Source organism: Bombus terrestris, chromosome 12 (genome assembly GCF_910591885.1).
Source record: "Bombus terrestris chromosome 12, iyBomTerr1.2, whole genome shotgun sequence".
In the NCBI taxonomy this organism is placed as follows: Eukaryota; Metazoa; Arthropoda; class Insecta; order Hymenoptera; family Apidae; genus Bombus; species Bombus terrestris.
Genome location: NC_063280.1, coordinates 5,056,107 through 5,083,472, shown reverse-complemented (window position 1 = coordinate 5,083,472; position 27,366 = coordinate 5,056,107). Strand labels below are relative to the sequence as shown.

Here is a 27,366-nt window from a genome sequence, read left to right as displayed (position 1 = left end):
CATTTTGTTCTATTGAAAATAATATAAAACAAAAGATGTGCATTTATTATTAATTATTAAAACGAAAGAAATTTTTGGCACGATCTAATGATTTAATGCAACAATCTCTATTAGCCCTTTATTATATAACTCATTTTTCTTTTTTGAAAAACTTTACAGTAATATCGCAAGGCAAATACGACAATGAATGAGGAACGAAAATATTATTTGACCAGTCCAGTGGTATGTATATGTGCATTTATTATATTGGATAAGAAATGTAAAAAAAAAGAGTGGGGGTAAAACCATGCAATTTTTCTTCCAACCAAAAGGACTGCAAAATATTTCGTACAAAATCACAATGACGCAAGATTTAAAGGTACTTGTACTATCTGTATAGATCATAACATTGTCAAATATATATCAGTTGAGGTGAAAATTTTTGATAAACACATTCGTGCGGGGATGATTAATTTAAATTTAATATAACGTCGTATTAAAACGAATGAAATTTCAGGCAACGAAGTTTAATTTCTATTTTAGGACACGAGGCGCAAATAGAATCTCGGGCATCGTTGGAGATATGAATTTTGTAAATCTGCGGATCCGCGTACAGTTGAAACGGCAAAAGCGTTTTACCGGTGTACTATGTCAACTCGTTTCGATTAATCCGCCGAAAAACGAGGTAACCAAATTTATGTTTCGTAAATATCATTGCAATTTTAAATATTAACGCTTAGCCACTGATTCTAATCGTCGCTTTCGAGCTCTTTTTTACGATTACGCGCGGTTACCTATCCTTTTATTGCAATATAATTGCCAACGAATCTCATCCATGTTCTCCACTCGAAATACCTTTAATCATTGCAATTAATTTCCTCGTGTATCGTTGTCAAACAATACTCGATAGCTCGTTGAATTTGTAATCGGCATTGTAGTCTACGCAACAGTTCAAATTGATTGAACGTTCGTGAATTACACAGATACAGTGGCATATTCACGTGTTGGCGAGGAAAAAATTTCAAACTCTATCGGTGAAATATCAAACGTTGGCGAGATCGATTCGATGAAAGCGGAGACCTCAACGCAATTCGTGTCAAATATTTTAGCTGTCGATTCGCACTTCCAGCTATTCTTCTCGAACGTTAAACCCAAGCATCGTGGAGGTTTGATGCTTTCAGAGCAGAGGCAGAGATTTATGATAGTCAGGAATCAATGAAACGCACGAGTCGGACCGAAATTTATTTTCCTACGAGTTCCTGATAAATATTTGCGAGCGCGCAGATTCATACCAGTACGGTTTGTTTGAATCTATTCAGGATGCACGAATCGTACCCAGACATAGACTAGATATTCATAAATAAATACACCTGTCAGTGATCGACGAAACTGGCACTGTCACATAGGTATAGGCGCACGTGCTTTTGCTAGTTTGCAGCTACATCGGTATAATCGAAATTTAATTACCAAGACTTCGCGTGCGCGGTCAGGTTAGTGATCTGCAGCTGTAGTTTCCCGGATGATACGCAACACTCGAATGTTATAACGTAGATCGTTTCAGGCAATTTCGAAGCTTTCATGTTTCTAATTACGACAAAGCATGGTTTTGATAACATGAAATTGTTTAAGCAGCAGAAAACAGGAATCGTTAATCGTCTATGAAACGATAACAAACCCATAGAAACGAAAAGACGAATGCAGTTGTGAGTTTGTAAACTTTCATAGATGGAAGTTTCGAGATAACGCGTCTGGAAGAAAAATCGTATGGTAAGATCTAGGAACACGTGATTTATCGCTGAAAGAAAGATCGAAGACATGCGAAAGCAGAGGACAGATGGTTCGCGTGATATAGGTCCGTCTGTGGTCAGACACAGGTTGCATCCAATGTAATAGACATTACATCATTCTATACGTTTCAATACTCGATCGATACCACCTTGAAAGTTGTTTCAAGCAGGAGTTATGGAAATCGATAGAAAGTTTGCGGGGACCTAATTTTACGTTTTCTACACGTGTTACGATTAACATATCTTGAATTATAAAGTATCGCATGCTTAAGAACTAGTTAGTAAAAGAAAAAGATTGTAACAAGAGCGTAAGTTGTAAAAAATTGGGAGTGAAATTAACAGAACGAATCGACCAGACGTTGAATATCGTTAAAGATTCATGGTAAAAGGCACGATATGATAAAAGGTACTAAAATATGGATATTCGTGTAGAGAGAGTATTTCACTTGCGAAGAAGATACAAGTGGTAACTGTATAAGTATAGTGGCGGAAACCTTGGGATATTAGTAACACGACTTAATACTGATAAGAGCTATTGAAAAATGAGAGAAAGATGAAAAGAGATCGTCGAAAGACTCCGCTGGGAACTTGAGATAACTTTGGAAAAGTACAATACTTATCCCAAGAGAACTTCTAAGAGAGTAGATAAATGGTTTTAATAGAATGATCCCCTGGGTTAATACGTTTCTTTGAAATAAAGGCCTAATACGAAGGTAAAATAGACGATAACGACAGAGACGAAGAAAGAAATGAATTTTTGAAAAGATTGCCTGCTAAAAGCAACTTATCAAAGATTAAGCTTGTTCCTCTCTTTTACCTCTTAACAAGCATCGAACGTAGCTTATGAAACAATTCAAATTTATATAACCTCTAAAACTCGCTTCGTAATTTGATTCGTAACGTCGAACCCAGAGTAGATTGAAAGCTTCGGCCAGCTCGAAAATCGAACGTTCGACGTTTCGTTTAAACTTAAAATTACATCGAGAGAGTTCCTTCCTCTATAAAAATTTCTTAATCGCGTGGCCAGACATCCTCTAACTTCATCGCGTACCTCTCAAACGTTCAAAAGCTACAAATTCGTAGTATTTTAACTTCGACACTTTCAACTGCTACGTCTCGTACGTTTCCTGCTATCCCCTTCGACGACTCCAGCTCCTATACAGTTTTACTCCTACCATCGTTCTTGTACCTTTCTCACACATCTACGTACATATATTTCTCAAGCGGTCACGTAGAAAGTACGTGACAAAAGGAACAACCAACGATACTTAATCCAATACCCGGCCAAGGTATATCGTTTTTTGCGACCTTAATGTGATTGCACTTGTGAAAGCACATCGGCACGACCAAAAAAAAGAAAAAAAGAAAGAAATGAGCTCGGGCGATAATGCGTTGAAAGCGCGGGAAAAACTTGGCGCAACGATGTTATCTTCGTTCTTTGAGGAGCTTCGTGGAAAAACTCGCGACCAAACAACAATTTCCGGCTCCGTGGATCTCGGCACGATCATCGCGGCCCGGAAATTTCCTTGGAAGATTAACGCCGAAGAAATCCACTTTGTGGTTGATTGCCGAGATCCTTGGCTGGCTGGCATGACTTACATCTTGGCTTATTATAGCCACACGTTGTTACAGCGCAAGCAGCTTGCGACAAGCAGCCGTAGTTTATGGTGGAGATAGTAGCCACTGTATTCTTGTCGATGCTTACCCGCAGGTGCAACCTACTTTCTTTGAGAGAAACGGAACCGGATGCGAATATCGTTATCACGGCCAGCCTTCTTTCACCGCCTTTTACGAACTGATACCGGGTTACCTGCCATTTTAATTACGCGATCAATCCGAGCTTACTGCCTCTTGTTACTATTGCTTCAAGCGAAATCTGTTTAACGGGATGAGCCCAACAGTTTCATCCGGAAGTTAGTAAAAAAAAGGCGATCGATTGGGATTATTAATCTGCATTTACGTGCTTCTTTCGTTATTATCGTCCTTAGTATTTTTTGAATTTTCGAAGCAGGTGGCTGATTTTTATGGCAGGCATTTGGTTCGCTATTACAGCGAGTTAATAGGGAGAGTAAAGGATTATAAATAAAATGTTACATGGAACTAGGTCGATGCCCACATAACATACGTTGGTATGCATTCGTGTATTTCTCCGTCAATTTTTGATACGATATCTAATCTCAAGTTACGTGCAAATTGGAATTCCACTAGGTTAAATTAATACTTCAAATTGGAGCATCGTATTTTCTACATTGGCACCGCGCTATTTCAAAGGCTCCAATTTGAACCAAGCCTCCGTGACTCGCGTTACAAGAAACCTTTCTCGTGCTAATGGTCTTATCAAGAATTCTGTCTCCCGTTAGGTAATTGGTATGAGCGAAGGCCCTGAACAATCCCGCCTTTTGAGCTTCACAGTCGTGAACACAGGCTAATTAGTTAAACACTTTGCCGGCCATAATTAATACGGTCCTAATGAATATTCGCCAACGGGATCAAGTTGCGCCAACTTGCTTCTAAGTTTGCTCTGACACGAACCTGTTTCGTTCCTAGGAGATTCCTGGAAAACTTTGCGGTATCAGCTAAATAGGCTATATCATGCAGTATGCGAATAGTTGCGTAATCAGACCATTTGAAATCGATAGGAAATAATACCCTCGGATAGTACCGTAAGTCCTTAGGTGAATCTAATTCTTTCTCCTCGTGCGCATCCTGCCATTGATGGCATCGAAAGAGTTGCATGCAACTACATTTCCCCGAGCACGTAAAATATCCAACGATCGATGATAGTAATGATTGCCGAAACCGATATTCTGGCTCGTTCCTATTTCCTGTCGTGCAAAGTTTTGTCTGGCATGAATCCTATTGGTCGAGACAACAGGAAAAAAAGAATTTATAGACCGTGATAGTATCTGAATTCGACGGCTCCGAAACGATTACGGATTTCGCCGCCGTTTATTTACTGTCGTCGCGTTATCGTTGGGAACTACATAGAACAAAACCGAGATTGGTTGCACGCAACAGTTTTATTGCACCGTCAACTTTATTATACCGCGCGCGGTTACTTTTCCAAATTAACTTTCCACCGCGTCGGTCCATGCTCAATTATGTTCCCAGTTCCTTTTTAGCTCGTATTTCGCCTAGCCAGAGCAACCACTCTCGACTCGAGGAAGAACCCAATCGGTAAATTTAATCCTCCAGTGCCAACAGTTTGCCTCAGTTTCCTGGTTTTATCTTTTTCTCAACAGAGTTGTTAGAGCCATGATCATCGAGGATCACGGCATACCGCGAAAATAATTTACCGAAATGAGAAACGAAGTGACGATCGAAAGGAATTTATGTGGAAATTCAAAGAGCTGGTTAAGAATGAATTCGACTTTCTAGTAGAGACTTCAACAAAATCCGATCTTCTTAGACGAAAGCTAAATATGCGCCAATTCGATGCGATAACCGTACAAGGATTGCGAAATCGTAAAATTTGAAATTCGAATTCCGAGACGGGTGGAGATTCCTAGATCTTCAGATTGGAATTTCTTGGTGCCGTAACAACAACGTGCCGTAACTCTTAAACGCACCTACTTTCGACTCGGCGCGAAATATATTCTCGCAAGATATTTAGGGAATCGGTAAAATATCCCGAAGGCATCCCACGGGGAATTTCAACCGCGAGACTTATGCGCCATTCGGCATACGAATGTAAGAATACATCTACGAATAAACCTTGCACGGATATCGCTAACCCGCATCTCACCCGTTCTGACTTTCAATATTTCGGTAAGGATACGTAGCGGGCCGATAAAAAGGAGTAAATATTAGTCGAAGAGCTTGCACCGAATCATCAAATTACCTGCTCACGAGAATGAAACGTAAAAGAATATGCGCCTCGAAAAATGTAACAAATATACATCCCAACGTCCCACAAAGAAAATGAAGAATGTCGATCTCCGATTTGTCGTCTTCGATATTACCCGCTGGAATAGTCTCGAGAATGTGAGTAGGTTTTAAAATTTCCGATTTACATCCGATTAATCAGGATCTTCTATTCGCGTTTCGTTGTTCTTTATCTTCTTTCTTTACTATTCTTTATTGAAATATGTATAATTTTGTGTGCTAGACTAGATTAGCCGTGTAGTAGTGACACACATATGTGAATATGAGTGTATGGAAATATGTGTGTGCGCTGCGTCTCGAAAAACAGATGAATGTAACTGTTCCATTGGCAGTGTGATATGGAAGATGGCGAGACAAAGAGAATGCTAAGACGCGTGCAAATGTATATCGACGAGGATCCTGGAAATCGTTTATTAAATAAATCTGAAACTATTTTAATATGAATTCTAAGTGTAACCTCAGTGTTCCTTTACTTTTATTTCGGCGATTGAAATCCACAATTCTCAACATTTTTAATTCGTTAATTCGCGTTAAAAACGCGAACACGAAGCTGTAAATATATATTGAAATTAACGCAATTTTCAAACTGTACTTGCTATATTGTATTACACATAACAGAACGCCAGTAAGGGTACCTATCAATTTCAGTGGATATACTTCCTTGGTTAACGAGATACACCAAAAATTCAGAGATAGTTCGCATCGAGTAGCCTTATTGTCACGAGTTAACGTTAAAACCCTAGTTGCCATTACTTTTAACTCTTGTTTCTATCTATCTCGATATTTTATCTTGTACGATAAGTGTAAAATTCCGTAGTTCTCCTTTTGAGAAATTATGATCAAGCACGGATTCTAATTCGCGTAAAACGCAGAATAAATATCAACGCGAAAACGCGCGAATTTCCTTAAAATCGAGCGAGGCACAACGCACGGCACACACGCAATACACGAAATAATCATCATTGTTCGGTTTTCATCTTATTCGATGGTATTATCAGTCTCTAAATAATATAAATGCAAAGAATAATTTCCTCAAAAATCGATAGAGGATTAGTAAAAAAAAAAAAAAAAAAAAAAAAACGGTTGAAACCATCCTGTAATTTTGATTGTTCTGTGTCGGCAAGGCATCACATTGTTCCCTACTACAAGTTGCTGCATGGCTGTTCTTAATTTTTTCAATGAAATCCATTCGTAATCGCCTACGAATGTGACCCGCGAATTTAATTTTTGTGCCAAATCCTTGCTCGAAATGTGGCACTGTACGTCGTCTCCGTTCGATAATTGGAGAAGCGGATTTACAATGGAGACTTATGCTTGCAAACGAAAACTACGCATCTCTCTGCTTCGGTATTCCTATTTTCCACTTAAACGGTACGCGAGGTTTCCTCTAGCTGTCGATACGAATCGTCGTGATACGGCTACTGCAACACAGATTGCCGAAATTCGGTGTATCTCAGTTGGCGTACGTTCAATTTAACAGAGTGTCACGTGTCAATTTATCCAGGATAAAATATGGTGCAGCATCCGTCGAGCTCCCGTCACCTCGACAAAGTCGATCTGCGGTATTAATATGGATGTTGTGAAAATCGTAGGCGCATGGGCAGGAGTGATTTAATTAAATTGCTTTATTCAAGATTTAGCGATCCGCCGCAAACGTTTTTTATCTATCTGTCTTGACATCTATGTTTTTACGAGTATTTCACGTTGCATTCGATTGTCAGTCGATAATAATTCCTTGTCTCCTAGTTTTACATAACTATCATTTCATTTTTCTGGGACTGCACACACTTTTTCTCTCATTTACGAACAAATACCATATTTATATCGTTTCTCTACATATGAATTCTAAGTCTCTATAATATTACGTAGCTTAGCAGTTACATGCTCATGCGAAGAGTTTATATGCGAGGAAACATAATCAATTGTGATCATTCTTCTAAAAAGCAAACAAAATTTGGAGGCACGTGAACAACATAATTTATAAACTACTCGTGGCGTACGAGTTAGATGAACCACTCTATAGAAGAAAAGTGGATCATTTGTAGCGCTATTATCCATTAAACAACTTGCTGGACTCATACAATCACAAGTATAATTACAGGATATCGATCTCAAGAAATGGAAACTGCACGTGTTTCCGTGTTATAACTTAATATCGAAGCGCGTCGCGTCTACTCTAGAAAGTTAGATGTATGTAGACTCAGAGGGTGCCGTAATATTCGCACTAGAAACGTAGATACGTGTAACAGCGTTCAGTGACTGCCGCCAAGGTCCCGTTGAGATATTAATTTACGCGACCCGATTACAAGTTACATATGTTCCCGTTTCAGCATTACTGTCGGCTACGAGAATGTCGGCATACCTGTCCTCGAAATCTCTCTGCGAGAATGATGTTATTATCGCGTTACTTCAGACGCGGGGATCATTTGTATGCAAATCGATGCCTGGGAAAATCCTCGGTCCGTTTAACGCGATAATTTTCTTCGTGCGGCGCGCCAGCGTTTCGAATCTACCTCGTTTTAATCTGTTGGCCACGCTCGAAAGAAGAAGAGTGGGAAAGAGGGAGGGAAGGAGAGAAAGAGAGAGAGACGATCCACAGTAAATACGTGTAGAACGTTCGAAAGAAAAGGGTGGAAATAGTGAAACAAGAAATGAGAGGAAAATCGTCCCTCGCATTTGCCCGTTCGCTTCGGATAATTATCTCTTATTATTTTCCAACCCGCTGTTACGAGCTCTTTTTTTTTATTCTCGTGGCCGTTGATAAATTGTTACAGAAAACGTGGCGTGTGGTCGATCCATAAACCAGAAACGTGACCTAGACCTGGACAATCTCACGGACATGGTTCGTTCGAGTGAAATAAAAGGGATACAAAGCCGGAAAAAGACGTTGGTTCGCTGTATCGAATCCTACTGGGCTAACGTCGAATTTCAATAGCTCGCGTGGATGGTGCGAGGAAGCCGCTCTATCTCTTTGTTCTCTTTTCTTCTTTACCTCCGTTTCTCTCTCTAAAGAAAATTTCAACACCAAGACGAGTGGTCTTAACTTCCTCTCGATCGAATGATTTACGCAGCGCCACTTCCTTTTGTACCGGCTACCAATAAAAGCGCGTAAGCTAGACGGTCTGATAAGCCACGGAATGCCCGGAAAATCAACGGAAAAGTTGAGAACGTGACCGACTGCATCGTCCAACCCAAGAAAGTTTCATTGAGTTTACGTAACTTTCTTTATTTAAGTTGTTTTCAATCCCTAGGTCGTTTTTGCGGATAGAAGTAAACCATATTGTTGTTATACATAGAAGAATGCTGCACACACAATGAGATTACTCATCACGATTCATAATAATTATTTCTATATACGTATACTCCGATCTCGTGTTTGCATGATAGGATTAAACGGAACCGAAATAATTACATTGTCAAGCATATCAAGTAAACGAATCGATTAAACCTTAAAAACAATTTTATCCCTCGAAATAAAATTCATGGTTAATGTGATGCGTAATTTCGAATTGACGATAACAGAACATTTACGCGAGTATAGAATAATTTCAATAACGGTATGTCAGCTTTTCATCAATTTCACGATTCCTTTTGTTTAACTTTTTCATTGCTTCAGTGTTTACGTTTGCAAACCTGTTGAATCGAGTACGCGTTATGCGTGTTCTACAAAAAGCTTTATACGTGAATTTTTGATGCTCTTTGAAATATAGTACACGTGTATTTTTTCCAAATACTCGTACATGGATTTTTAAACATTCTTTTTCTCTCATACCTCTGCTGCGATAGATGATTTTATAAAGCACTTGCTTGTTTTAAATTATTTCAGATATAATACGATCAAATAAAAATCTACTTATATAGCGTGATTTAAGTATGTAATTTTCATTTTTACTTTTCAATTTACATTTCGCTTCAAGAGACATACAAAGCTCTTAATACGATCAATGCAGCCCACAATCACACACGTAACGCCTAAAGTTCATCCCACTAAAGCAAGTTAATATCACGCGTAATCCTTCTCACATATTATTATTATACCGGCATTTTCAGACCAGACTGCAATTACGAGGTAATTTTTATTAACTTCTCTTTTAAGCTTCTAAGGCGACATATGCCGCTGCAATTTACTGTACGAATGTGTGGATTGTCTAAGCTGGCTAAGTCTAACAGCGATGGAAAATCCACTAGAGCAGAATGTCCAATCGTAAATCGAGTACGTGACTGTGTCTGTTGCTGTGGAAACACCACTTGCGAGATATTTACGAGTTGCAGCTATTAAATGTCACGACGCTAGCATAAGGAACAAATATTTTCATCCGAAGATGTACCAGGTATTTTTTGTGACTAGTTCGTTATTTTTCCCCTATAAACTTGAGTAAAAGAAAAATATTAAAAATCGTCTATGAAAACCAAGAATGACGAAACGTTCGTTTTTACCGATTAATTGTAAAACGTGATATCTGTATATAAAGCCTACTCTAAAAAAGTATAGCGGATGTATCGTAATATAACGCTCCTACAAATATCGTATAAAATTTTTCTTTCATTTCATCCAAAAAATCCGTGCTGGAATGCAATAATCCTACGAAGAAAGGATGCTTGCGTCTCTGCAAAGAAAACGACGCTTTTAATAACAATCTCTCGCTTTAAATTACACACCCGTACCTCCAGCGAGACAAATCACAAATGAAAAGTAAACAAGGACAGCTGTTGTATGGAGGACGACAACAATAATGACGCTGGTTGCCACGGCAGGCAGACCATAATTCGCATAACGATACTAAATAAATCTAAACTTTAATCGGAATGTTGAAGTTGTCGCGGCAATACGAGACGCGTGATATCAGAACGTGGAAATGGCGGTTTGTGTCGAGCCGGGGGTTAATGCGAATAGGCGCTTCCCGCTTGCATCGTATATCAGTGACATAAGCGTCAAGCCGAGAGGACCGAACTAATATTATCTGGAACGGGGTAAACTCTTCGGGATGAGCGGGCATTTACATGTTTCGGAGTCAGTTTATATCGAACTGGCAGCCAGCTTGCACTACGCAAATCCTGATGCACGTTAATTAAGCTTCGTGAATTTAAAATCGCGCTCGTTAACCGAGGCGCGTGTCAAATAATTCCAAAGCAAGATAATGATTATCCGTAGCGTGTGCCAAAGTCGGAAACACTTTTCGCGTGACACAGGGAATTAAAAAGCACCCTGGCCATACCGTACTGAAAATATCCTAGAAGAAACTTTCTTTCCCAACGAAAGCAACAAGAACTTGTATCGAATAAATTCTCGCTCGATATCTCGACCGCTTCTTTATCGTCGTGCAACCCGTCTTTCTCGCTGGAAAAATTAAACTCGTTTTACCCAATGCAAGAATGGATAGAAGCCTCGAGATCTAAATAACTTTTCTCGTTGCTGAAGGTATGGCAGAAGGTACAAAATAACGTTGCCTTTTTGTCGAGAATTTGTTACAGAAAATTTGTTGTACATAAATTTGGCACGCTTTCAGCTTATAATATTACTTGATCACGCCCCTGATATTTTTTAACAAAAATACTGGAACAAAATTTGCCTCTTTTGTACGTTTTGGTCTTTAACGTGATTTTCTTCTTCTTTTCCTTCCTCGCTACGTATTCCCTGGTGGTGATGTACTTACAAACGATTACTTGCCACTTCTGACTCTACTTTCTGGCATACTTGCTCTTCGATTGCACCTTTTATGTGTGTTTGTATATATATGTATGTACATGAACCTTTCTGTATTAGAGAAATCAGATATCAGAATTTGTGCCACGTGTTACTGATCGGAACGTGTGTTCTAACAACAATGTAACATTTCCAGGTAATAGAAAACACCCCGTTAGATAATTTTATTCAATTGCTAAATTGAAACATCCTCCAAGTTGTAATTTTTTAACGAAGAAACGCGTGCACATAAAGAAAGCGATTTAAGCTTCCATCAATTGAAAACTTGGTTCGTACAGAAAGAACAAATGCGAAAGAAAAACTCCGGTTATCAATCTGTGGCGTTGGAGCGCGTCGCAACAATAAATTTACGCGAATCTTAAAATAACTGTCACGCAATATCGCGAAATAATAAATTCAACTTTGTCACCATTGATTACGAAGCACCGTGCACTCCGATCGTGTGATATACTACGCGCACCAATAGTACGAAAACAAAAACAAAAAAAAAAAAAAAAAAAATATACATACGAAGCTACGTTACTCTTTGATCTATCGGATACGTATATATTTGTTTCCGTTTGAGGCACAGATAAAAATTCAGATGTCGAAACGACACATAAATGCTAACCACAATGATAAATGGCATACGCAAATGGGCCGTAAATCTTGGAAACGATATACACACATACAACGTCTCCACTGTTGACCTATACGACCAGACAGTTAAAACATCCTAATGGAATTGATCCTGAGTCTGAGACACACCTTACCATCTTAAGGACTGTTTACATCGCTGTGACAATTTCTGCATCGAATATTTCTCACTCCTCGCTAACAATTTGGACGGAGAATATATCTAAAGCAATGAAAAAGAACACGATACAATCAGAGTACAGTAATGTTTTCCACGATAAATGGACAATTGTCTTATAAATAACTCTGGAGATTTAGATTTATGATTTTCGAAGTTCTTAGAGTTGTCGACTTCCTGATATCCAGAAACAAATTTGAATTATCGATACAGTTTATCGATACAATTATCGATACAATTATCGATATCGCAAAGATTTTAACAGATTCATTCTCATTACCCGATGCCGCTGATTATTGGTTCCTATAGAAATGAAATTTCTACAACCCACAAGACGCTTTAGCTTCTCCATTTCTGTTTGATCTCTTACATCGAGCCAAGTTATATTGCACAAGTTGCACTGACGATATCCAAGATCGCTTGAACCAACCACATAATTGGGTTGGTATATATATCGTAGTATCGTGGACGAATGGCCTAAGAAATATCGGGTGAACCATAAACAATGTCGCGAGAAAGCCTAAGTATCGACAGGCCCATCAATGTATCGTCGGTCCTTCAGTCGAATAGTTACACGGAAAAAAGGCTTACGTGACCCTGGCGACGAACATGTACGTGGTGAGGCTATAAGAAAAGGCAAAAGGAAGCTAAGGGAGAAAGACGAATTAACAGTCAGTGTGAGTTGAGAAGTCAGAGTGTTGTCAGCGTGAGAGAGAGCGTTGGAACCGTGGTGACAAGTGTTGTAAATTAACTATTTAGTTGTGTTAGTTATATCACATTATTGTATTTAGTTCACGTTCAATAATCATCGTTTCCTATTTAATCCATTCTAAATAAATTAATAAATAAAATTCTACAATATTGATATATTGGGTTGGTATACCCAAATATATATTCATAATAGTAATGAAAATGTGTAATATACGCTGAATTCACAAATCAAAGATTATCGTCATTGTGACTCCCAGATCCATGCGCGTCTAAATCACTTATCCCACGAGACTAAAATTAACAATGCCGTGTCTCACAAGTCCAGAGACCATCGATATTAGGATCGTTTAGTCACAAAGACAGGATCATTCGCGAAATCAAATCCCATAATACGATCGATTAATCTGAAATAAATTGTACGTTTATTGGATGCGCATGATATGCAACATTAAAATTTCTTTGTATCTTTACTCGTATCAGCTAACAATCAGCTACAATATGACTTTAATATGATTCTGTAACCATATAACATTCTTACGTTTTATTTCGTACTCATCCTTGGAGAACATAATACGCGTGGCCAATTAATCTTGACTGACGTGTAATCACGAAATCTAGGAATTCAACGGCACTAGAAGCAGAGGCTGGTTGGAATAAGGAAGTCGGAGTCATAGAAGCGATTCGCTTTCGCGATAGCGCAAATATTTACAGAGCTGGATTAGGACGGTGAGTAATTACGTCACGCAAAGGGAACGTGAAGAAGCTTGCCGGTCTTTTGCAAGAAACCCAAGGTAATTAGCTACCAATCTGAGGCACCTAACGCTTCATTATTTACGACGAAAGCTTTCCTTTATCGGATATTTTAATCCCTTTGCTAACTCAATCGGTGAATTATTAAAGGAAAATTGAACGAATAACATCTAAATATTGTTCAAAACTTGAAACGTTTCACAGTGAAGAAACAAAGTTACCAGAGAAAGAAGAAGCTTTTAATTCGAACGGCTGATCGTAAAGTTTAGTAGAAGAGAAAAGAAAGGTACGATCGTTTGAAGAAGGTTACTACGCGAAAACAGCGGCGAATGGAGAACGATTTTTACATGACGACGAAAAGTAACTACTCGCATGAATGGATCTAGTAGGTATTCCGACTCTTCGAAATTCACCTGTCATATTCACATTTCGTATTTTTCCGTGATATTGACAAGTAGTTGCGAAGTAGTACGAAATCGAGATATAAAATAATGGAAAATCAAAAATTACGGAACACATCGATCGCTCTCTTGTTCAGCTTCGAGGATTATGAGCTAGTCGAAAAGAATGTGAGGAATTTATTTATTCAAAAATATCAAATGCGGATCAAAATTGTTTTGCGAAAACGGAAGAAAGCATAAATATGATCGAAAACACAGTGTCTGTTTCAAATAAGAATGCGTGTACTTATTTTAAATTCTTGAATAAATATAATGTTGCATGATTTTTAAATGAATTTTTGTTTTTGCTCTAACGCGATTTAGGAGAAGGAAAACACGTACAAGTAAACGCAACCTGTAACCTAAAACAACCGAAGTATAAAATGTTTTGGTACATTTTCTGTCGAACCAACTAGAGCGAGATTTCCCTTTGACTTGGAAAACTCTCGCCTTCCAATCCTGTATCTTTATACATTTCGCATATCTTTTTTATTCTTGCATCTCTTTCTTTTTCGCGTCGTCTGGTCAAGGTACATAATATAGGAAGAAGGATGAAAATATCGTGTATAATTTTTTCACTAGGTAAACGCTCGTAGGTAGGTACGTTATACAATGTCGGAGGAAAGTTTCGTGCCTTCTTTCAGTTCCCTTAAACAGTAAGGGAACGCACGGGAAGCAGAGGGAAAATTGGTAACAACGGTCTGTTGTAGAAGTTACAAGCGTTCCAGAAAGGAAGAAGTATCACAATCGACGGTCAACTTCATAACAAGTAACCGAGTTTCTTGCGAAAGATTAGGAGAAGAAGAAGTATGGATGACATTACGAGCGCGAATAAAACGCTGCAAGTTTGAAAAGAAGGAGAAACGAGGAGAATGAAAGCGATGTATCGCGAAGAAACTCAAGACGCTCAATAGCCTCGTCATATTGGAACTTCTCGAGAACTCGGAATGCATAAAAGATGAAAATCCCACCCCTCCCATTCAAAGTTACGAGTAAATCTTCCAACTACTTTATTACGCTATCGCACAGTTAATTAAACAATTCTCGTTATTTAAATCTTTCCTTAGACAATTTTAATTAACTAATTATGAACTGTTTCAAGGCGAATTGAGTGACGTTACATTGCTAAGATAATTGAGGGTAATCTGGCATTTAACGTAAACCTGGTTGAATGTACTTACGTGTTCGAATAGGCACGTAACATAATTTGTGTCATTCGTCACGGACGTATTCACGTTAACATGCCTCGACTCTGGCATACGTAAGGAAACCATACGATATCTTTGTAATTATTCTAACTTTGGATAGATTCTCGTAAACTATGTTTCCTACACGTTGGAAATGACAAGTTGATAGTTCGGAAATTTCATAAATTGAAATCAAACACGTATGCAGAAATACATGGAATCTATAGGTTCGAATTTGAAGCTGATTTGGTGAGATCATCAGAAACGGTGGGAAAACGCGAATGAAAATAATACAACCAATATGCACACCAATGGACAGGAATTAATATCATGGTATTACATTCCATTCAAAATAATCATATATTCGGAGGATATATCAAGCCGATTTCTCTCATCGAGTAATTTATCTCCGCAACCGTGGTAACGTATCTGCTACGAAATATGTCCAGCCGAATAAACACAAATCAAGATGGAGTAGTCCGCGGGTTCCTTTCATTTCATGGTATATTACAAAACCAAACGACACGGTCCGGATTGGATCGACTAAAAGCGTAATACCTATATAATTATCTCGAGTAAACGTCGCGAAAGGGTGTATTCGAGAAGATCCCGTGACTACTCGTGACTTAGACAGCTAAATCGGGTTATATCAGGATGAAGAAGGTAAAAGAGATAAAAGCTAAGCCCAACCCCATTACCCGTAACGATCTTTTTGCCTCGGTTACGACCACCTACGTCCTCAAAACGAACACAAGGAGAAGAAAAGAAAAAGAACACAAGCTTCGATATAAGAAAAAGAAAAAGCCAAACAAAATGAAAATTATGTGGCGCGTTGCATCCACTCTACTGTAATGGACTAGCTGCGATTATTATTGCTAATGGAGATTAAACGGAAACCAAAAGGAACGGCTTATACATCGGGGTGAATCTTTAACGTTAGCGAGCATCAAAGGCAAAATAATTATCGATAAATGCATATAACTCAAAATTGAATACGTTCAAAGTGAATGTGTGACTAGGTACAGGAGCGGACTAAGAAGTTAAAATGGAAAAGAAGTAAAATAGAGGAAATTTGCCTGGCATATTCGAGTTACGATGCGACATGTAAATCGCGATATTTATACTCTTAAAGGAAGAACTTCGTTGCATCGTAAAAATAACGAGAAAAATACAGGATAGATTTTCTTAATGCACTAACATCGTGTTTATTGAAGTTCTTCGATTTTCGAAAAAACATCTATATTATTGCCAACTTTTAACTTTCGGGAAATTGATAATAGTTCCGAGTAAAATACATTTGAATGCTCAAGCATGAAGAATACACAAAGTTATGCGCTATCAAACCCATCGCGAAGGATTTATATCAACAGTTTTTCCGATAAAATGTGAATATACATTTCAATAACGTAAAAGTATCATATATATTCTCGTAAAACTTGTATCACCAGAAATACGTAACCTGCAACAGAGGAAATCTTCGTACATTCTGTTATACCTTATCATATATGAGAAATTGGATTGAAACGTGCATGTTCATTCACAGAATGTGACCATTGTCGCAAACTTAAATTACTTTCTATTTGATAAAGCTAGGATAGTTAGCACTTTAAAAATTTCACTCGCAACAACTCCATCACCTACAGTCACGATTTAGAACCAGAAATTACAAAAGTTATCAGACCAACTGAGAAATAAATCGAAAATTTTGACAAACCAAATCTCCATATAATTGGAAAACTTAATGCCTCACGATCTGGCCCTAACGCAAGCGTTAAAAGCCACATACCCGCAAACCATAAACGTACCACTCGTACACGTATATTCATTATCGCTGGTACAACGGTCAGATTGTAATCACGGATGCGATAGATTGTACCGAAGCTTCTAATTGTACCACGCTGCTAACCATTAAACGCCTCGTACTGAAAGCTCATAATTATAAACCGATTCTCATCTGCTACCGTAATTAACGATTCTTATGCCACGGACGTGTGTTAAGTACAAGTAGCAGGCCGCCTTCTCGAAATTGCCGTAGATTACGAGGAGATTACGGCCAGATTACGTACTACGAACGATGTACGATCCAGATTTCATACAGTCGTGTGTAGCCCTCTAATCACCCGAGGATCTAGCAAGATGGAGCGAATCCACCAGATCCACCCCTTATCTCTGACGCACGAGTATAGTTGCACGAGCCCGCACGCTTCATTATGTACAATTACTAGGAAAAATATGGTAACGTCATGAGTAGACCGGCAGTTATCTTTCTCCATTAAAATCGACCGCGCGTTCGTGCTCGAGCCGTACCTATTGAAATGGAGCCGGAAAAAATTTGGATAGAGCTGTACTATTGTCGGTAGAAATTGAATTAACGAGTCGGCCACGGAAATTACCAGCATAAATCCTCGTTATCCGACGAATTTCGTTCGACGAGCCACCATTTGCTATGTTACTATGGAATAAAGATAAATGAAGGGCAGAGGAGACGCAAAGTCGCTTTTACGACACAGCTTGTTAAGCGTTATCGATATACGGGAACTTCTAGCGCAAAGAGGAAGTACAAAATCCCTTGGAAGAAAATCGGCCGACAAGGTTGGATTATATGGGATTATTTGTAGGCGCGCGTTTCAAGAACGTCCTGACGAAGTCGTCTCGACGATATCATTGCGTAGAAAAAGTTAAACGAGTTAGCAACATTGCTAATAAGCCACTTTCTCGTAGACCATCTCTGGAAAACACGCTTAATAAGACTGCAGAAAATTATTTGCAATATTTTGCAATAATAAAATAAATATTTTTGCAATTTTTTTAAATATATACAGTCATGAGTATAAATACCGAAGCATCAGTACAGATTGCAGACTAACAAATTTTTTCGCTTTGCACTTTTACAAAATTTCATAAATTTGCACACAAAAGTATGCTGAATTTGTTTACGGAAATTTTTAGTTTCGTTTACTTAATCAATCGTTTACTTAAAAGAACGTTAAATTCAAGATAGAAGATAATACTAGAAAATAGTTGAATATATGAAAATTTCTATTGCTACGATTTGTTTAAAATGTACACGTAAACTGTCCCCTTCCATCGATTAACCCATAAAAGATTAAATTTGATTTCTACCAACATTGAAACGGAAGGATCGACTGACAGTGGAAAGAATGAAATAAAATTGCTTTAAAACTGATTTCTTTGGAACAAATTTGGTTAAACGGGATATCCAATTCCTACGAAACGAATGTTTTACTCCCCTTCTTTTCTCGCATCGAATGTAATACCGAGATATTCGTCCCGGAGGGGACGATGGCAAATTAGAGGAATAAAGACAGACACTTGATAGATAACGAACAAGCGTAGAGACCGTACTTTTATTTCGACGAACGTGTTCCAAATGCAAATATCGTGACGAACTATTTAGTACCAATGCATTTTGTAAGAGGTAGGTAATTTCCAAAAGAAAAAAAATGTAACGAAATGAATAACATCTACCCACTAAATTTTTAATTATTTAAACTCGATAAATTGTGACGTAATTCGAAAATATTTTCTTTCCCTCTTAACATCATTTCATATTAGAAATTGGCAAATAGAAACAATTTGAAATTGCTTAGAATACGCTAAGAATAAAGCATAACTTTCATCGTTACTCTACTAACCATCCTAGAAACAAGTGGTGAATAATTAAAAATGAAACTGAAAAACTCAAGAGCGCAGCTTTATTCTCCACCGCTATAACACACTGTATGTTATTCTGTCCAATTATTGTAAAATATTACTTTCATCTTATCGTTATCCAATTCAATTACCCCACAATCTGTTTCGATTGCGATAAAGTACACGGAAATACGTTCTTCGCGATGGTTAAGTGTCCAGTGTCTAATACCTGGACTCTGTGCCCGGGATTCTCGTCAGTTACTTCAAACAATTGGATACACGTTATCTGCTTGAGATCTCTCCGAACATTACGTTCTCGTGAACGTGAATCTCGGGAACTGTTCAGATACTGCTGATAATCTTGTCAGGCAGTCTCCAACATCGTTCGCGACTAGAACAATCCGATTTTATCCTGTCGTGGAAAAAAATATTTGTCGATTTTTATCCGATCGAATGAAAATATAAGCTCCTGACACGCGAGACACGTTCTCAAAACGGTCGAAAAGGGAAGTTCCAAACTCACGAGCGAAATATCTGCGTGACAGAGGAAGGGAAAAGAGATACCGTGACATATAATCAAATGTGTTCCTTAGAAAGTTTCCTATCCAAAGTTCCCGGAATAAAACTTTTTTCATTTGACGTAATGCAGTCCCTTCCTCGCCACCGTACTCGCACTTGGCTTAATTTTCGCAGATAAGACAGTATCACGAGGAAAATTTTTGCAAAGTCAGCTTCACATTGTATACATGTAAGTAGCGTGATGAATTCGTTGTGTTTAACTGGTTTACTCCACGATATTACAACTAATCGAGTGATTAGAGGAAAGCTACAAGGGCTAGTTTTAAGCCACAAACAATGGCAACGGCGTCAGATGCACGATGAAGTTTCTATTACCTCACTATCTGGTACAAGCGTGAACAAATTGCGAGCATTTATGCTCGTTGGTAGATAAACTCCAAGGTAAACTAAGCTGGCACACCGCGTTACGAGCGTGACGAGATGAAGTTTATTAATCTTCCGCACGGCTCGTGTAATGGAGGGAAATTAATTGTCCAAGAGCCATGAACCATCGTGAAATTTCAGCTTGGCCGATGACTTTCTCCCTTTTTCGCCTCACGATGGCTATCGATGCACTTTACGCGTTACATGTATCGAGATTAACATTTTAACGCGACAATTATGTTTAATAGAGTGCACGTAATGTTTAATTTGAATAATCCAGTTCGATATGAATATTAAATTAACCTTACTAACGAATCCACGTGAACAGGTGAAATCGAAAGTAAATCAAAATTTACATCGATCCTTTCGTCGGTATCCGTTTAATAATAACATTTTAAATAACAAAATTGACAGCAGCTTTACATAACAACACGATCGAATAAATATTCCAGTAAACTCATTTGCTACCATTTTCTGTTTGTAATATTTCAAAAGGCCAATCTTCCCAATCTTATTCATTCGTATTTGTTTCAACAGTACCAAAACATTTACGAGTCGTGAAAAATCATAAACAAGCAACATTGTAATTTCCATGTACCAACGTGTAAAAACATCTGCCAAAATATGGTTATTTCACCATTACAAGGCCAATAACATAAACTGTCACGTAGTATATGTGATATAATGATACTGCACAGAATATGTAGAACAAACTCTTTTGTGAAATACAATTTTTATTCTACAATACGTACGAGTAAAACTTACTTGTATTCTGTTTGCGAAGCTTTCCACCACTACGTTATTTTCTATACATATATCTGAAATACAAGTTATGAGATCTTACGCGAGTTCGGCAATTTAGTGTGATCATTCCCAGATATACTAATCATCGCATTGGATTCACAAGCTGTGCATTTTAGTCTCGGAGATATTCTTTGGCCAAAACAACACTCATTCTTTCAGAACGAAAATAGAACGTAATTGGCTTGCTAAGTATTAAATTTATGAGTTTTTTGGGATTATTGATCGCATCTGCAACATTGACTCGCATGTTACAATCGCAAACAGGAGTAGATAAGAGATTAACGATAATGAACGTCAAAGATCATTCTGCTGGAAAACAACGGAAATAAACGACAGATTAATACATATATCTTCTACCAACCTAGTATGATGTTGCGGTCACAGCTTCACAATAGGATTCGATAGTATCGATAAACGAACAAAACGATGGCGAACGTATCGCAGATTTGATCGATTCGTGAAACTCACCAGCTTAACACGATCCTGCTCGCTTAACTCTACTATACGAAAAGAATTGTTACGAATGGTATTCGTTACGACAAATTGAGTTGAGAACGCTCACCAGTGAATTCTGACAGAGCTAAAGAGAACTTGAAAAAAGTTTCTCAACACCTCTACGATGGATACTTCCCATTTGGTTGTGCCTATTTGAAACAAAAATTGGCACAATCAGAAACTGGCAAAAATTTAAAAGGCAGTACGAAAGATAAATTTCTTTGCTACGATAATAGTAGAATCCTCTTGAACAAGTAAATGTAACAAACAAATGGTTTCTGCTAGAAATACAAAATGGCTACAAAAAAATTACGAAGGTGGGGGTATATATGCGAATGCGTTTTACACAAAACCGATGTTTTAATGTTCGGTATAAAATTTTGCTTCGTTACTCGTCTTCCTTATTCAGTGAAAAACGAGGAAAGAAAAAAGGGAACGGAATACGAGGAAAGTGAATAACACAGAAATGAATTGGAAATCTCTAGCGAAATTGATAAAAGGAAACATTGATTTCAGCTTCGCTGCACATGCCAGGCGAACACTTATAATTCATAAAGTTGAATAGATTGTACATATATGTAACTTTGTTACGAAACTGTAAAGCCATTACAATTTTCATTGCGCTACTAAAACGCGTCAATATATACTATATATGCGCATATGCGAAACTGTGCATACTCTCATTCACGCATTGTGGCTGATCAAAACCAAACATACCCATCTACTGTTAACTAGAAAATTCAAATATTAAAGGGGTTTACAGCTAATTCTGTTAGTGAAATTGCAACGCTGACCAGTCAGAATCATAGAGCGAAGATCCGAGGAAGACTGGTGAGAAGTGAACATTCTTAATCAAATTTCTCGGTTTATTCTTTCTCGATGTTTGGGGATAATTGCGATGCTTAATAGAACTTCGTTTCTGTTAATAGAAAGTTTGGAAGATCTAAACTAGAAAGCAACGCGAGGAAAAACGGAAACACGGCGAACAATCAAGAATTTAATTTTATATAGAAGCATCATCCACGGAAGATATTGTTTCGTTAAAAACTGTTCCACTTAGCAACACAAAAGAAATAAATCAACGATACAATACTCATCTATTGTGTCAAGAAAGGAGGATTGGTAGCGCGTATTTATAGTATGAAAAAGAAATTTCTGATAAATAGCATTCCTGACAGAAGGAAATTGCATTACCGTCGATGTCTTACACACTTCGCGATAACTATACATGCGAAACGCAGACCGTGAAATATTGGAAATCGTTCGATCAACCGACGGAAGTTTCACAACAATTACAAGAACTAATTCAAGTTTATCGATTAACAGTTCATGTCATCAGAATTAGTAATAATAATTAAAGAAAATGGGAAACAAATTAAAATAATCCATGATTGGAAAGGAAGTTAAAAAGACTAATGGTAAAGTTTACCTGTGATATATTTCGCGTCGCATAATCAGGTCACGTAAAAATATATTTTATATAGGCGTATAAATTACTTTTCACGGTGGCGTTTGACAACTTTTATAAAATTGTTACGCGGAAGCTTTAATTAGTACATTCTCATCCGTTGACATAGTTTTCGGAAGATGTATTATTATAAAATATCTGAATAAAACTGAACACACGCGAAAGAAATATTTAAAAACGCGAGAGAGAAGAGACGAAGAGAGAGAGAGAGAGAGAGAAGAAAATAAATCATTATTTTTGATAATTGCAATGTCTAAGGCATTTTTATTAGCTACAAACTTATTAATTGCTTATTAATTACGGTGAATTCAAAGTTTATTTGAAATTTCTCCAAATATATCTTTTCTGTAGCGAATTCTACGTTTTATATCAAATACATCTGTCCTGATTGTACACAGTTCGCTAAAATTTCCTTAACATAAATTTCGACTCTATACATACTCCTTTCCTGATTTCACTGTTTTACGATAAATTTTATAATGGACAGATTAATATTCGAATTTCGTATCTTTCAATCACAGTACCGCTTTTTCCGCGGGCAGCTTTGCACGTTATAGAATTAAAATCGCGTGGTGACAATAAAAAAAATTTTTCAGAGCAGAAATGTTCGCTATAGAATTATTTGATGGGAAGTAATTGAAAGCGCATACGGACGTATAGGCGTTGCTCATTTCGTCGAAAAACAAACGTACAGCCCTACGGTACACGTTCAATTATTGTCCAATGAAGTAAAATAAGTATTCGTAGCCTGACTGTTTTCACTTCGCTAAATTTCGGCCAATCTATTTTTCTTTTCTCTTTTACAACTATTTCTTAATTTTTTCTTACTCGTGTATGCTGTCCGTGCTTACAAGTAAAGTAATAACGCGTCAAATATATTTTAAGTAAATTATTTTGATTACATTTTAACGAACCAAACACGTATTTTTGATAGATGAAAATTTGCAACTTCAATATCCCATTTTCTACTGATCTATAGAAAAGTTGAAAATGTTATATTCTCGTTCAAAAGAAATCAGTAAAAAAGTAATCGCGTAACATTTCTGATTCTCTAATATTACGCTAAATTACCATTAAAAACTATGCAAGAGGAATATTGACATCTCCTAAAATATATTTTAAGAATTGTCCTTTCCTTCTCCGAAAAATTAGTCGTCCTTGTAACGAAAGATAAAATGCATGTACTGTCATTACCTTGTTCGCCAGCTCGCACGAGGACTATCTCATGAATCGTCAGCAGGATGACGGTAAGCCCGAAGATAGTGTACTGTAGATAGCGCCACATCTCCGAAAACGAGAAGGGCCAGTCCCTACGTGCTGTCCGGATGGCCCTTCATTCCCCCTTTCAACGGATATCCCTGTGTCAAGGAAACGTTAGCCAGGGAAAAAACGATTCATCGATTCCCAACTGTTCGTCAGATCTGTAGCCGTATATCCCGACGCAAACACCACTCAGACGGATAACCGTAGCTACTTCGATCCCTCCACCGTGGCGACATTAACCGATTTCACGGTGGAATGCTAAATGAACTGCTTTAATTAGCCAATTTCGCTCAGCAAAGGGATTTTATACTCTTCTTTAGCTTTAAGTCGCTATTACAGCTTCCTCTAATCAATGAACCAGTCGGCCCTAATGAATCGAACATCTTGAACGCTTGCCGCGATATTTAAAAGTATCTTTTATTTTAGTTATTACGATTCGTTGTATTTTCCATTCGATGATTATTCGCGTATCGAAAATCTTCTTTACGGAAAATGTTCGGTTATGACGTTAACAGGTACAGATGTGGTTTGAACAAATGTATTACAACTTGAAACATCGAAATCAAATATTGGTTCGTATAGGTAACGTCTATGCTATTCACTCGCGATCAATTCACGATTCGTTTACCGTTTAGCGAAAAATTAACTTTTTGTTCGTTGGTTTATCATGACCAATTCGAAACAAACGACATCGTGTTCACGCTCAAGTTCCTTTCCAATATACATCATCTGTGGTAACTCGGCAGCGGTTTACGATCGTAGAATCGAAGCTCCACCTTTCTTTCGTTAGAAGCAATCAGATTCCTTATTCATTTAAAATTTAATGATCAGCCTGGAGGTCCTGTTTTAACGATTACCAAGTTTCACTAGAAGCTTATGCTCCTCGAAAATGTACGAGACTCGGATCCTTGATGGTGGCTGCGAAAATCGCGGGAAAACCAATGAAGGCGGACGAGCCACCCAGAGCCGTGAATAAACTGCGATACACTATGTTCTTTCTTCTCTCCAATGTTTCACAATACATTCATTCCAGAGAATCGAATTAATCGAATACTCTTAACACGAAGAGCAGCTCGTTCGATGATTCGTCGCAAGATCACGAAGATCAACATGTGACGCAACAGCAATACACTTTTCTTTTCAGAATATCGACAGAAACACTACATACACTTGTTAATAATTTTATGTTCCTTGTTCGATTATATTGAACGAACAAAAGTACATGCGTGCAAGGATATAGTCGCCTCAACGATACGCGATGATCGTCACGAATCAGTGAGATCTCTGGAGAACGTCATCGTTTTCATTCGCCGCGTGGCGAATAAAAACGACCGGAACGGAGCGCGGTAAACGATGTAACAAAGAGACGAGCGAGTGACAAGCGAGGAAGGAGGAGATAGTTGCACGCGCGAAAACGAGAAGAGTTCGCGCAACCGAATGCGAGCGCAGTGGCACGAACGGTTCGGTAAACTCGCCAAGCGCTTCTTCGAAACACGGAGATCCGATCGGAGAGCCGAGCAGAGACGACGGTAGCCGTGCGGACCCGAGTGAAGGGATCATGCGACTCAGCTACTGTTAGGCGCCTCTATCCAGCCACCCCCATCGTGAAACGCCTGTCCGGTTGCGCCGTGGCACACTGATAGCACCGCCACCTCCCACCCTTACACACCTATTGCTCCAGATACATGCGCTATCTTCTTATTTTACTTATTACTGTTCCACAACGGTTCGTCCCATCCGTTGGTCCTGATCAAAATATATCGCACGTTGCTCAAAAATTATGAAAAACCAGGTGAAACGAGGGTGAATCGTTGCATGTGACTCGCGCTTGTTCTCAATTCAAAATCGAGTTTCATGATATTTTCTGGGATCAGGTACAAATGGGTCGTGAAACTTGTTCTTTGCGTAGTCAATTAAACCGAGGCAGTGAGATGATAAGTTAAAACGCTGAGAACGACCGATAACGATGGATGTATCGTAGTACGGAATCCAAATTGAAAAAGGCATGAAAATGAAAGAGTTCGATGAAGGAACGTTAATGGTGTGAGCAACAGCTGCGATTCTTTGCGTTCTCATAGCCTAATAACAACGAATCCGTAAAGCAACGAGCGTCGTAAATCAAAACGAGCCTGAAACAAGCAGGTACTAGATGTGAACGTAATACAACTCGGACTGCTCTCGTTATAAGCCTGTTGTACCAGTATTAAACCGAAGTGTGAAACTACGTGTGATCGCTATGCTCCAGCAGCTGTTATTGCCAGATGCAATGAACCGAACGGGTGATCATGGATACAAGCCGAAAACCATAAAGTAACAACATAGCTGGCTATGTTGGCCGATTTAACGCTCTTTTTAACTAATTCACTTTAATTTACAACCTATCCGTTTCGCTGCGCTCTTGTACTGCAAGCTGTTTTATAACAGTTACAATTCTGTCGGCCCGAACATCGAAACGAATTTCGATGTTTTATCTTTTTCAATTCTTCGTTTTACGTTACATCGTCATGTGCATTGTGCCATATTTGGCAACGAAAAGGAACAATCGCAGTTACAGCTGACCTCTGGGCTTAATTATCCAATTTACCAATATCGATGATTTATTTTCGTTTAAAATGGATTAAACTGGGTCACCACGGCCAACTTTAGAAATAAAACAACGCGTGGTATTCGTGCCATTAATTTTTTAACGATTTGTTTAATTTTCAAACATTTGTGTGAAACTGTAGCTGCGTGAAAAACCGAGCATTTCGAAAACATTTCCGTTTAGTGTAAAAGCCTGTAACTAATTGTAAGGTATTGAAAACATGCCCATCGTTTTGTCGTTATCATTTTGCAAATATATATTTTTCGCTAATGTACACCTACGTGTTGTCAAAATAACTGCAATCGATTTCGAATAAATTTTACAGTAAAACCGAATTCCCGTTAAGTTTCAGATATCGTTTCTTATAAATTATTATTCAAAATTAATTTCGTATTCCACGACTGCGAACTAGACTAGAAGATTCGACATTAAACTAATTGAACCAGAAAAATCGAAGTGGTATCGATGAAATACGGCATAAAGGAGATCGCATAAGAATAAATCCGTGCAGCTTTCGATAATACACGTGTGAACATCGCCAACAAATAATTGAGCAAAGTCGCGCCGATAACGGACGCAGTTTGTCATTAGACGATTTAGTTCTCCTCGCCGTGGACAGCGCATCGTAAATTTGACATAAAATTTATGTGACAAAATTACAGTCTGATACAGAGTGCACGATACGTACAGATAGCCGGCGTTATGATGCATGGACCCGGCACAGAATTAATCCAATAAAATATCAACGATACGTTATCCCGGAAATTCTATGCTATGTAGCAACGCTATTACAATCCTATGCCCGTAAACATGTCACTTTTGCTCGAATCACAGTTTTCTCCTTCCTTTCTTCTTTTCCCTGTTTCTTTTTTCGTTCTATTTAATTTCCATGGGTTTCACAAAGTCCATGAATTTACAAT

At 38.1% G+C, this 27,366-nt stretch overlaps 1 protein-coding gene across 1 annotated transcript in view; it reads right to left on the bottom strand.

The window, feature by feature from the left end:
• LOC100642860 (alkaline phosphatase) overlaps nucleotides 1-27,145 on the bottom strand; it is a 221,775-nt gene extending 194,630 nt beyond the window's left edge. Inside the window, exon 1 of the mRNA XM_012315244.3 lies at nucleotides 23,794-27,145. Within this exon, the coding sequence (XP_012170634.3) occupies nucleotides 23,794-23,884 (91 nt within the window). The 5' untranslated portion in view covers nucleotides 23,885-27,145. The remainder of the gene's footprint in view (nucleotides 1-23,793) is intronic.
• Between the last annotated feature and the right edge of the window lie 221 nt (nucleotides 27,146-27,366).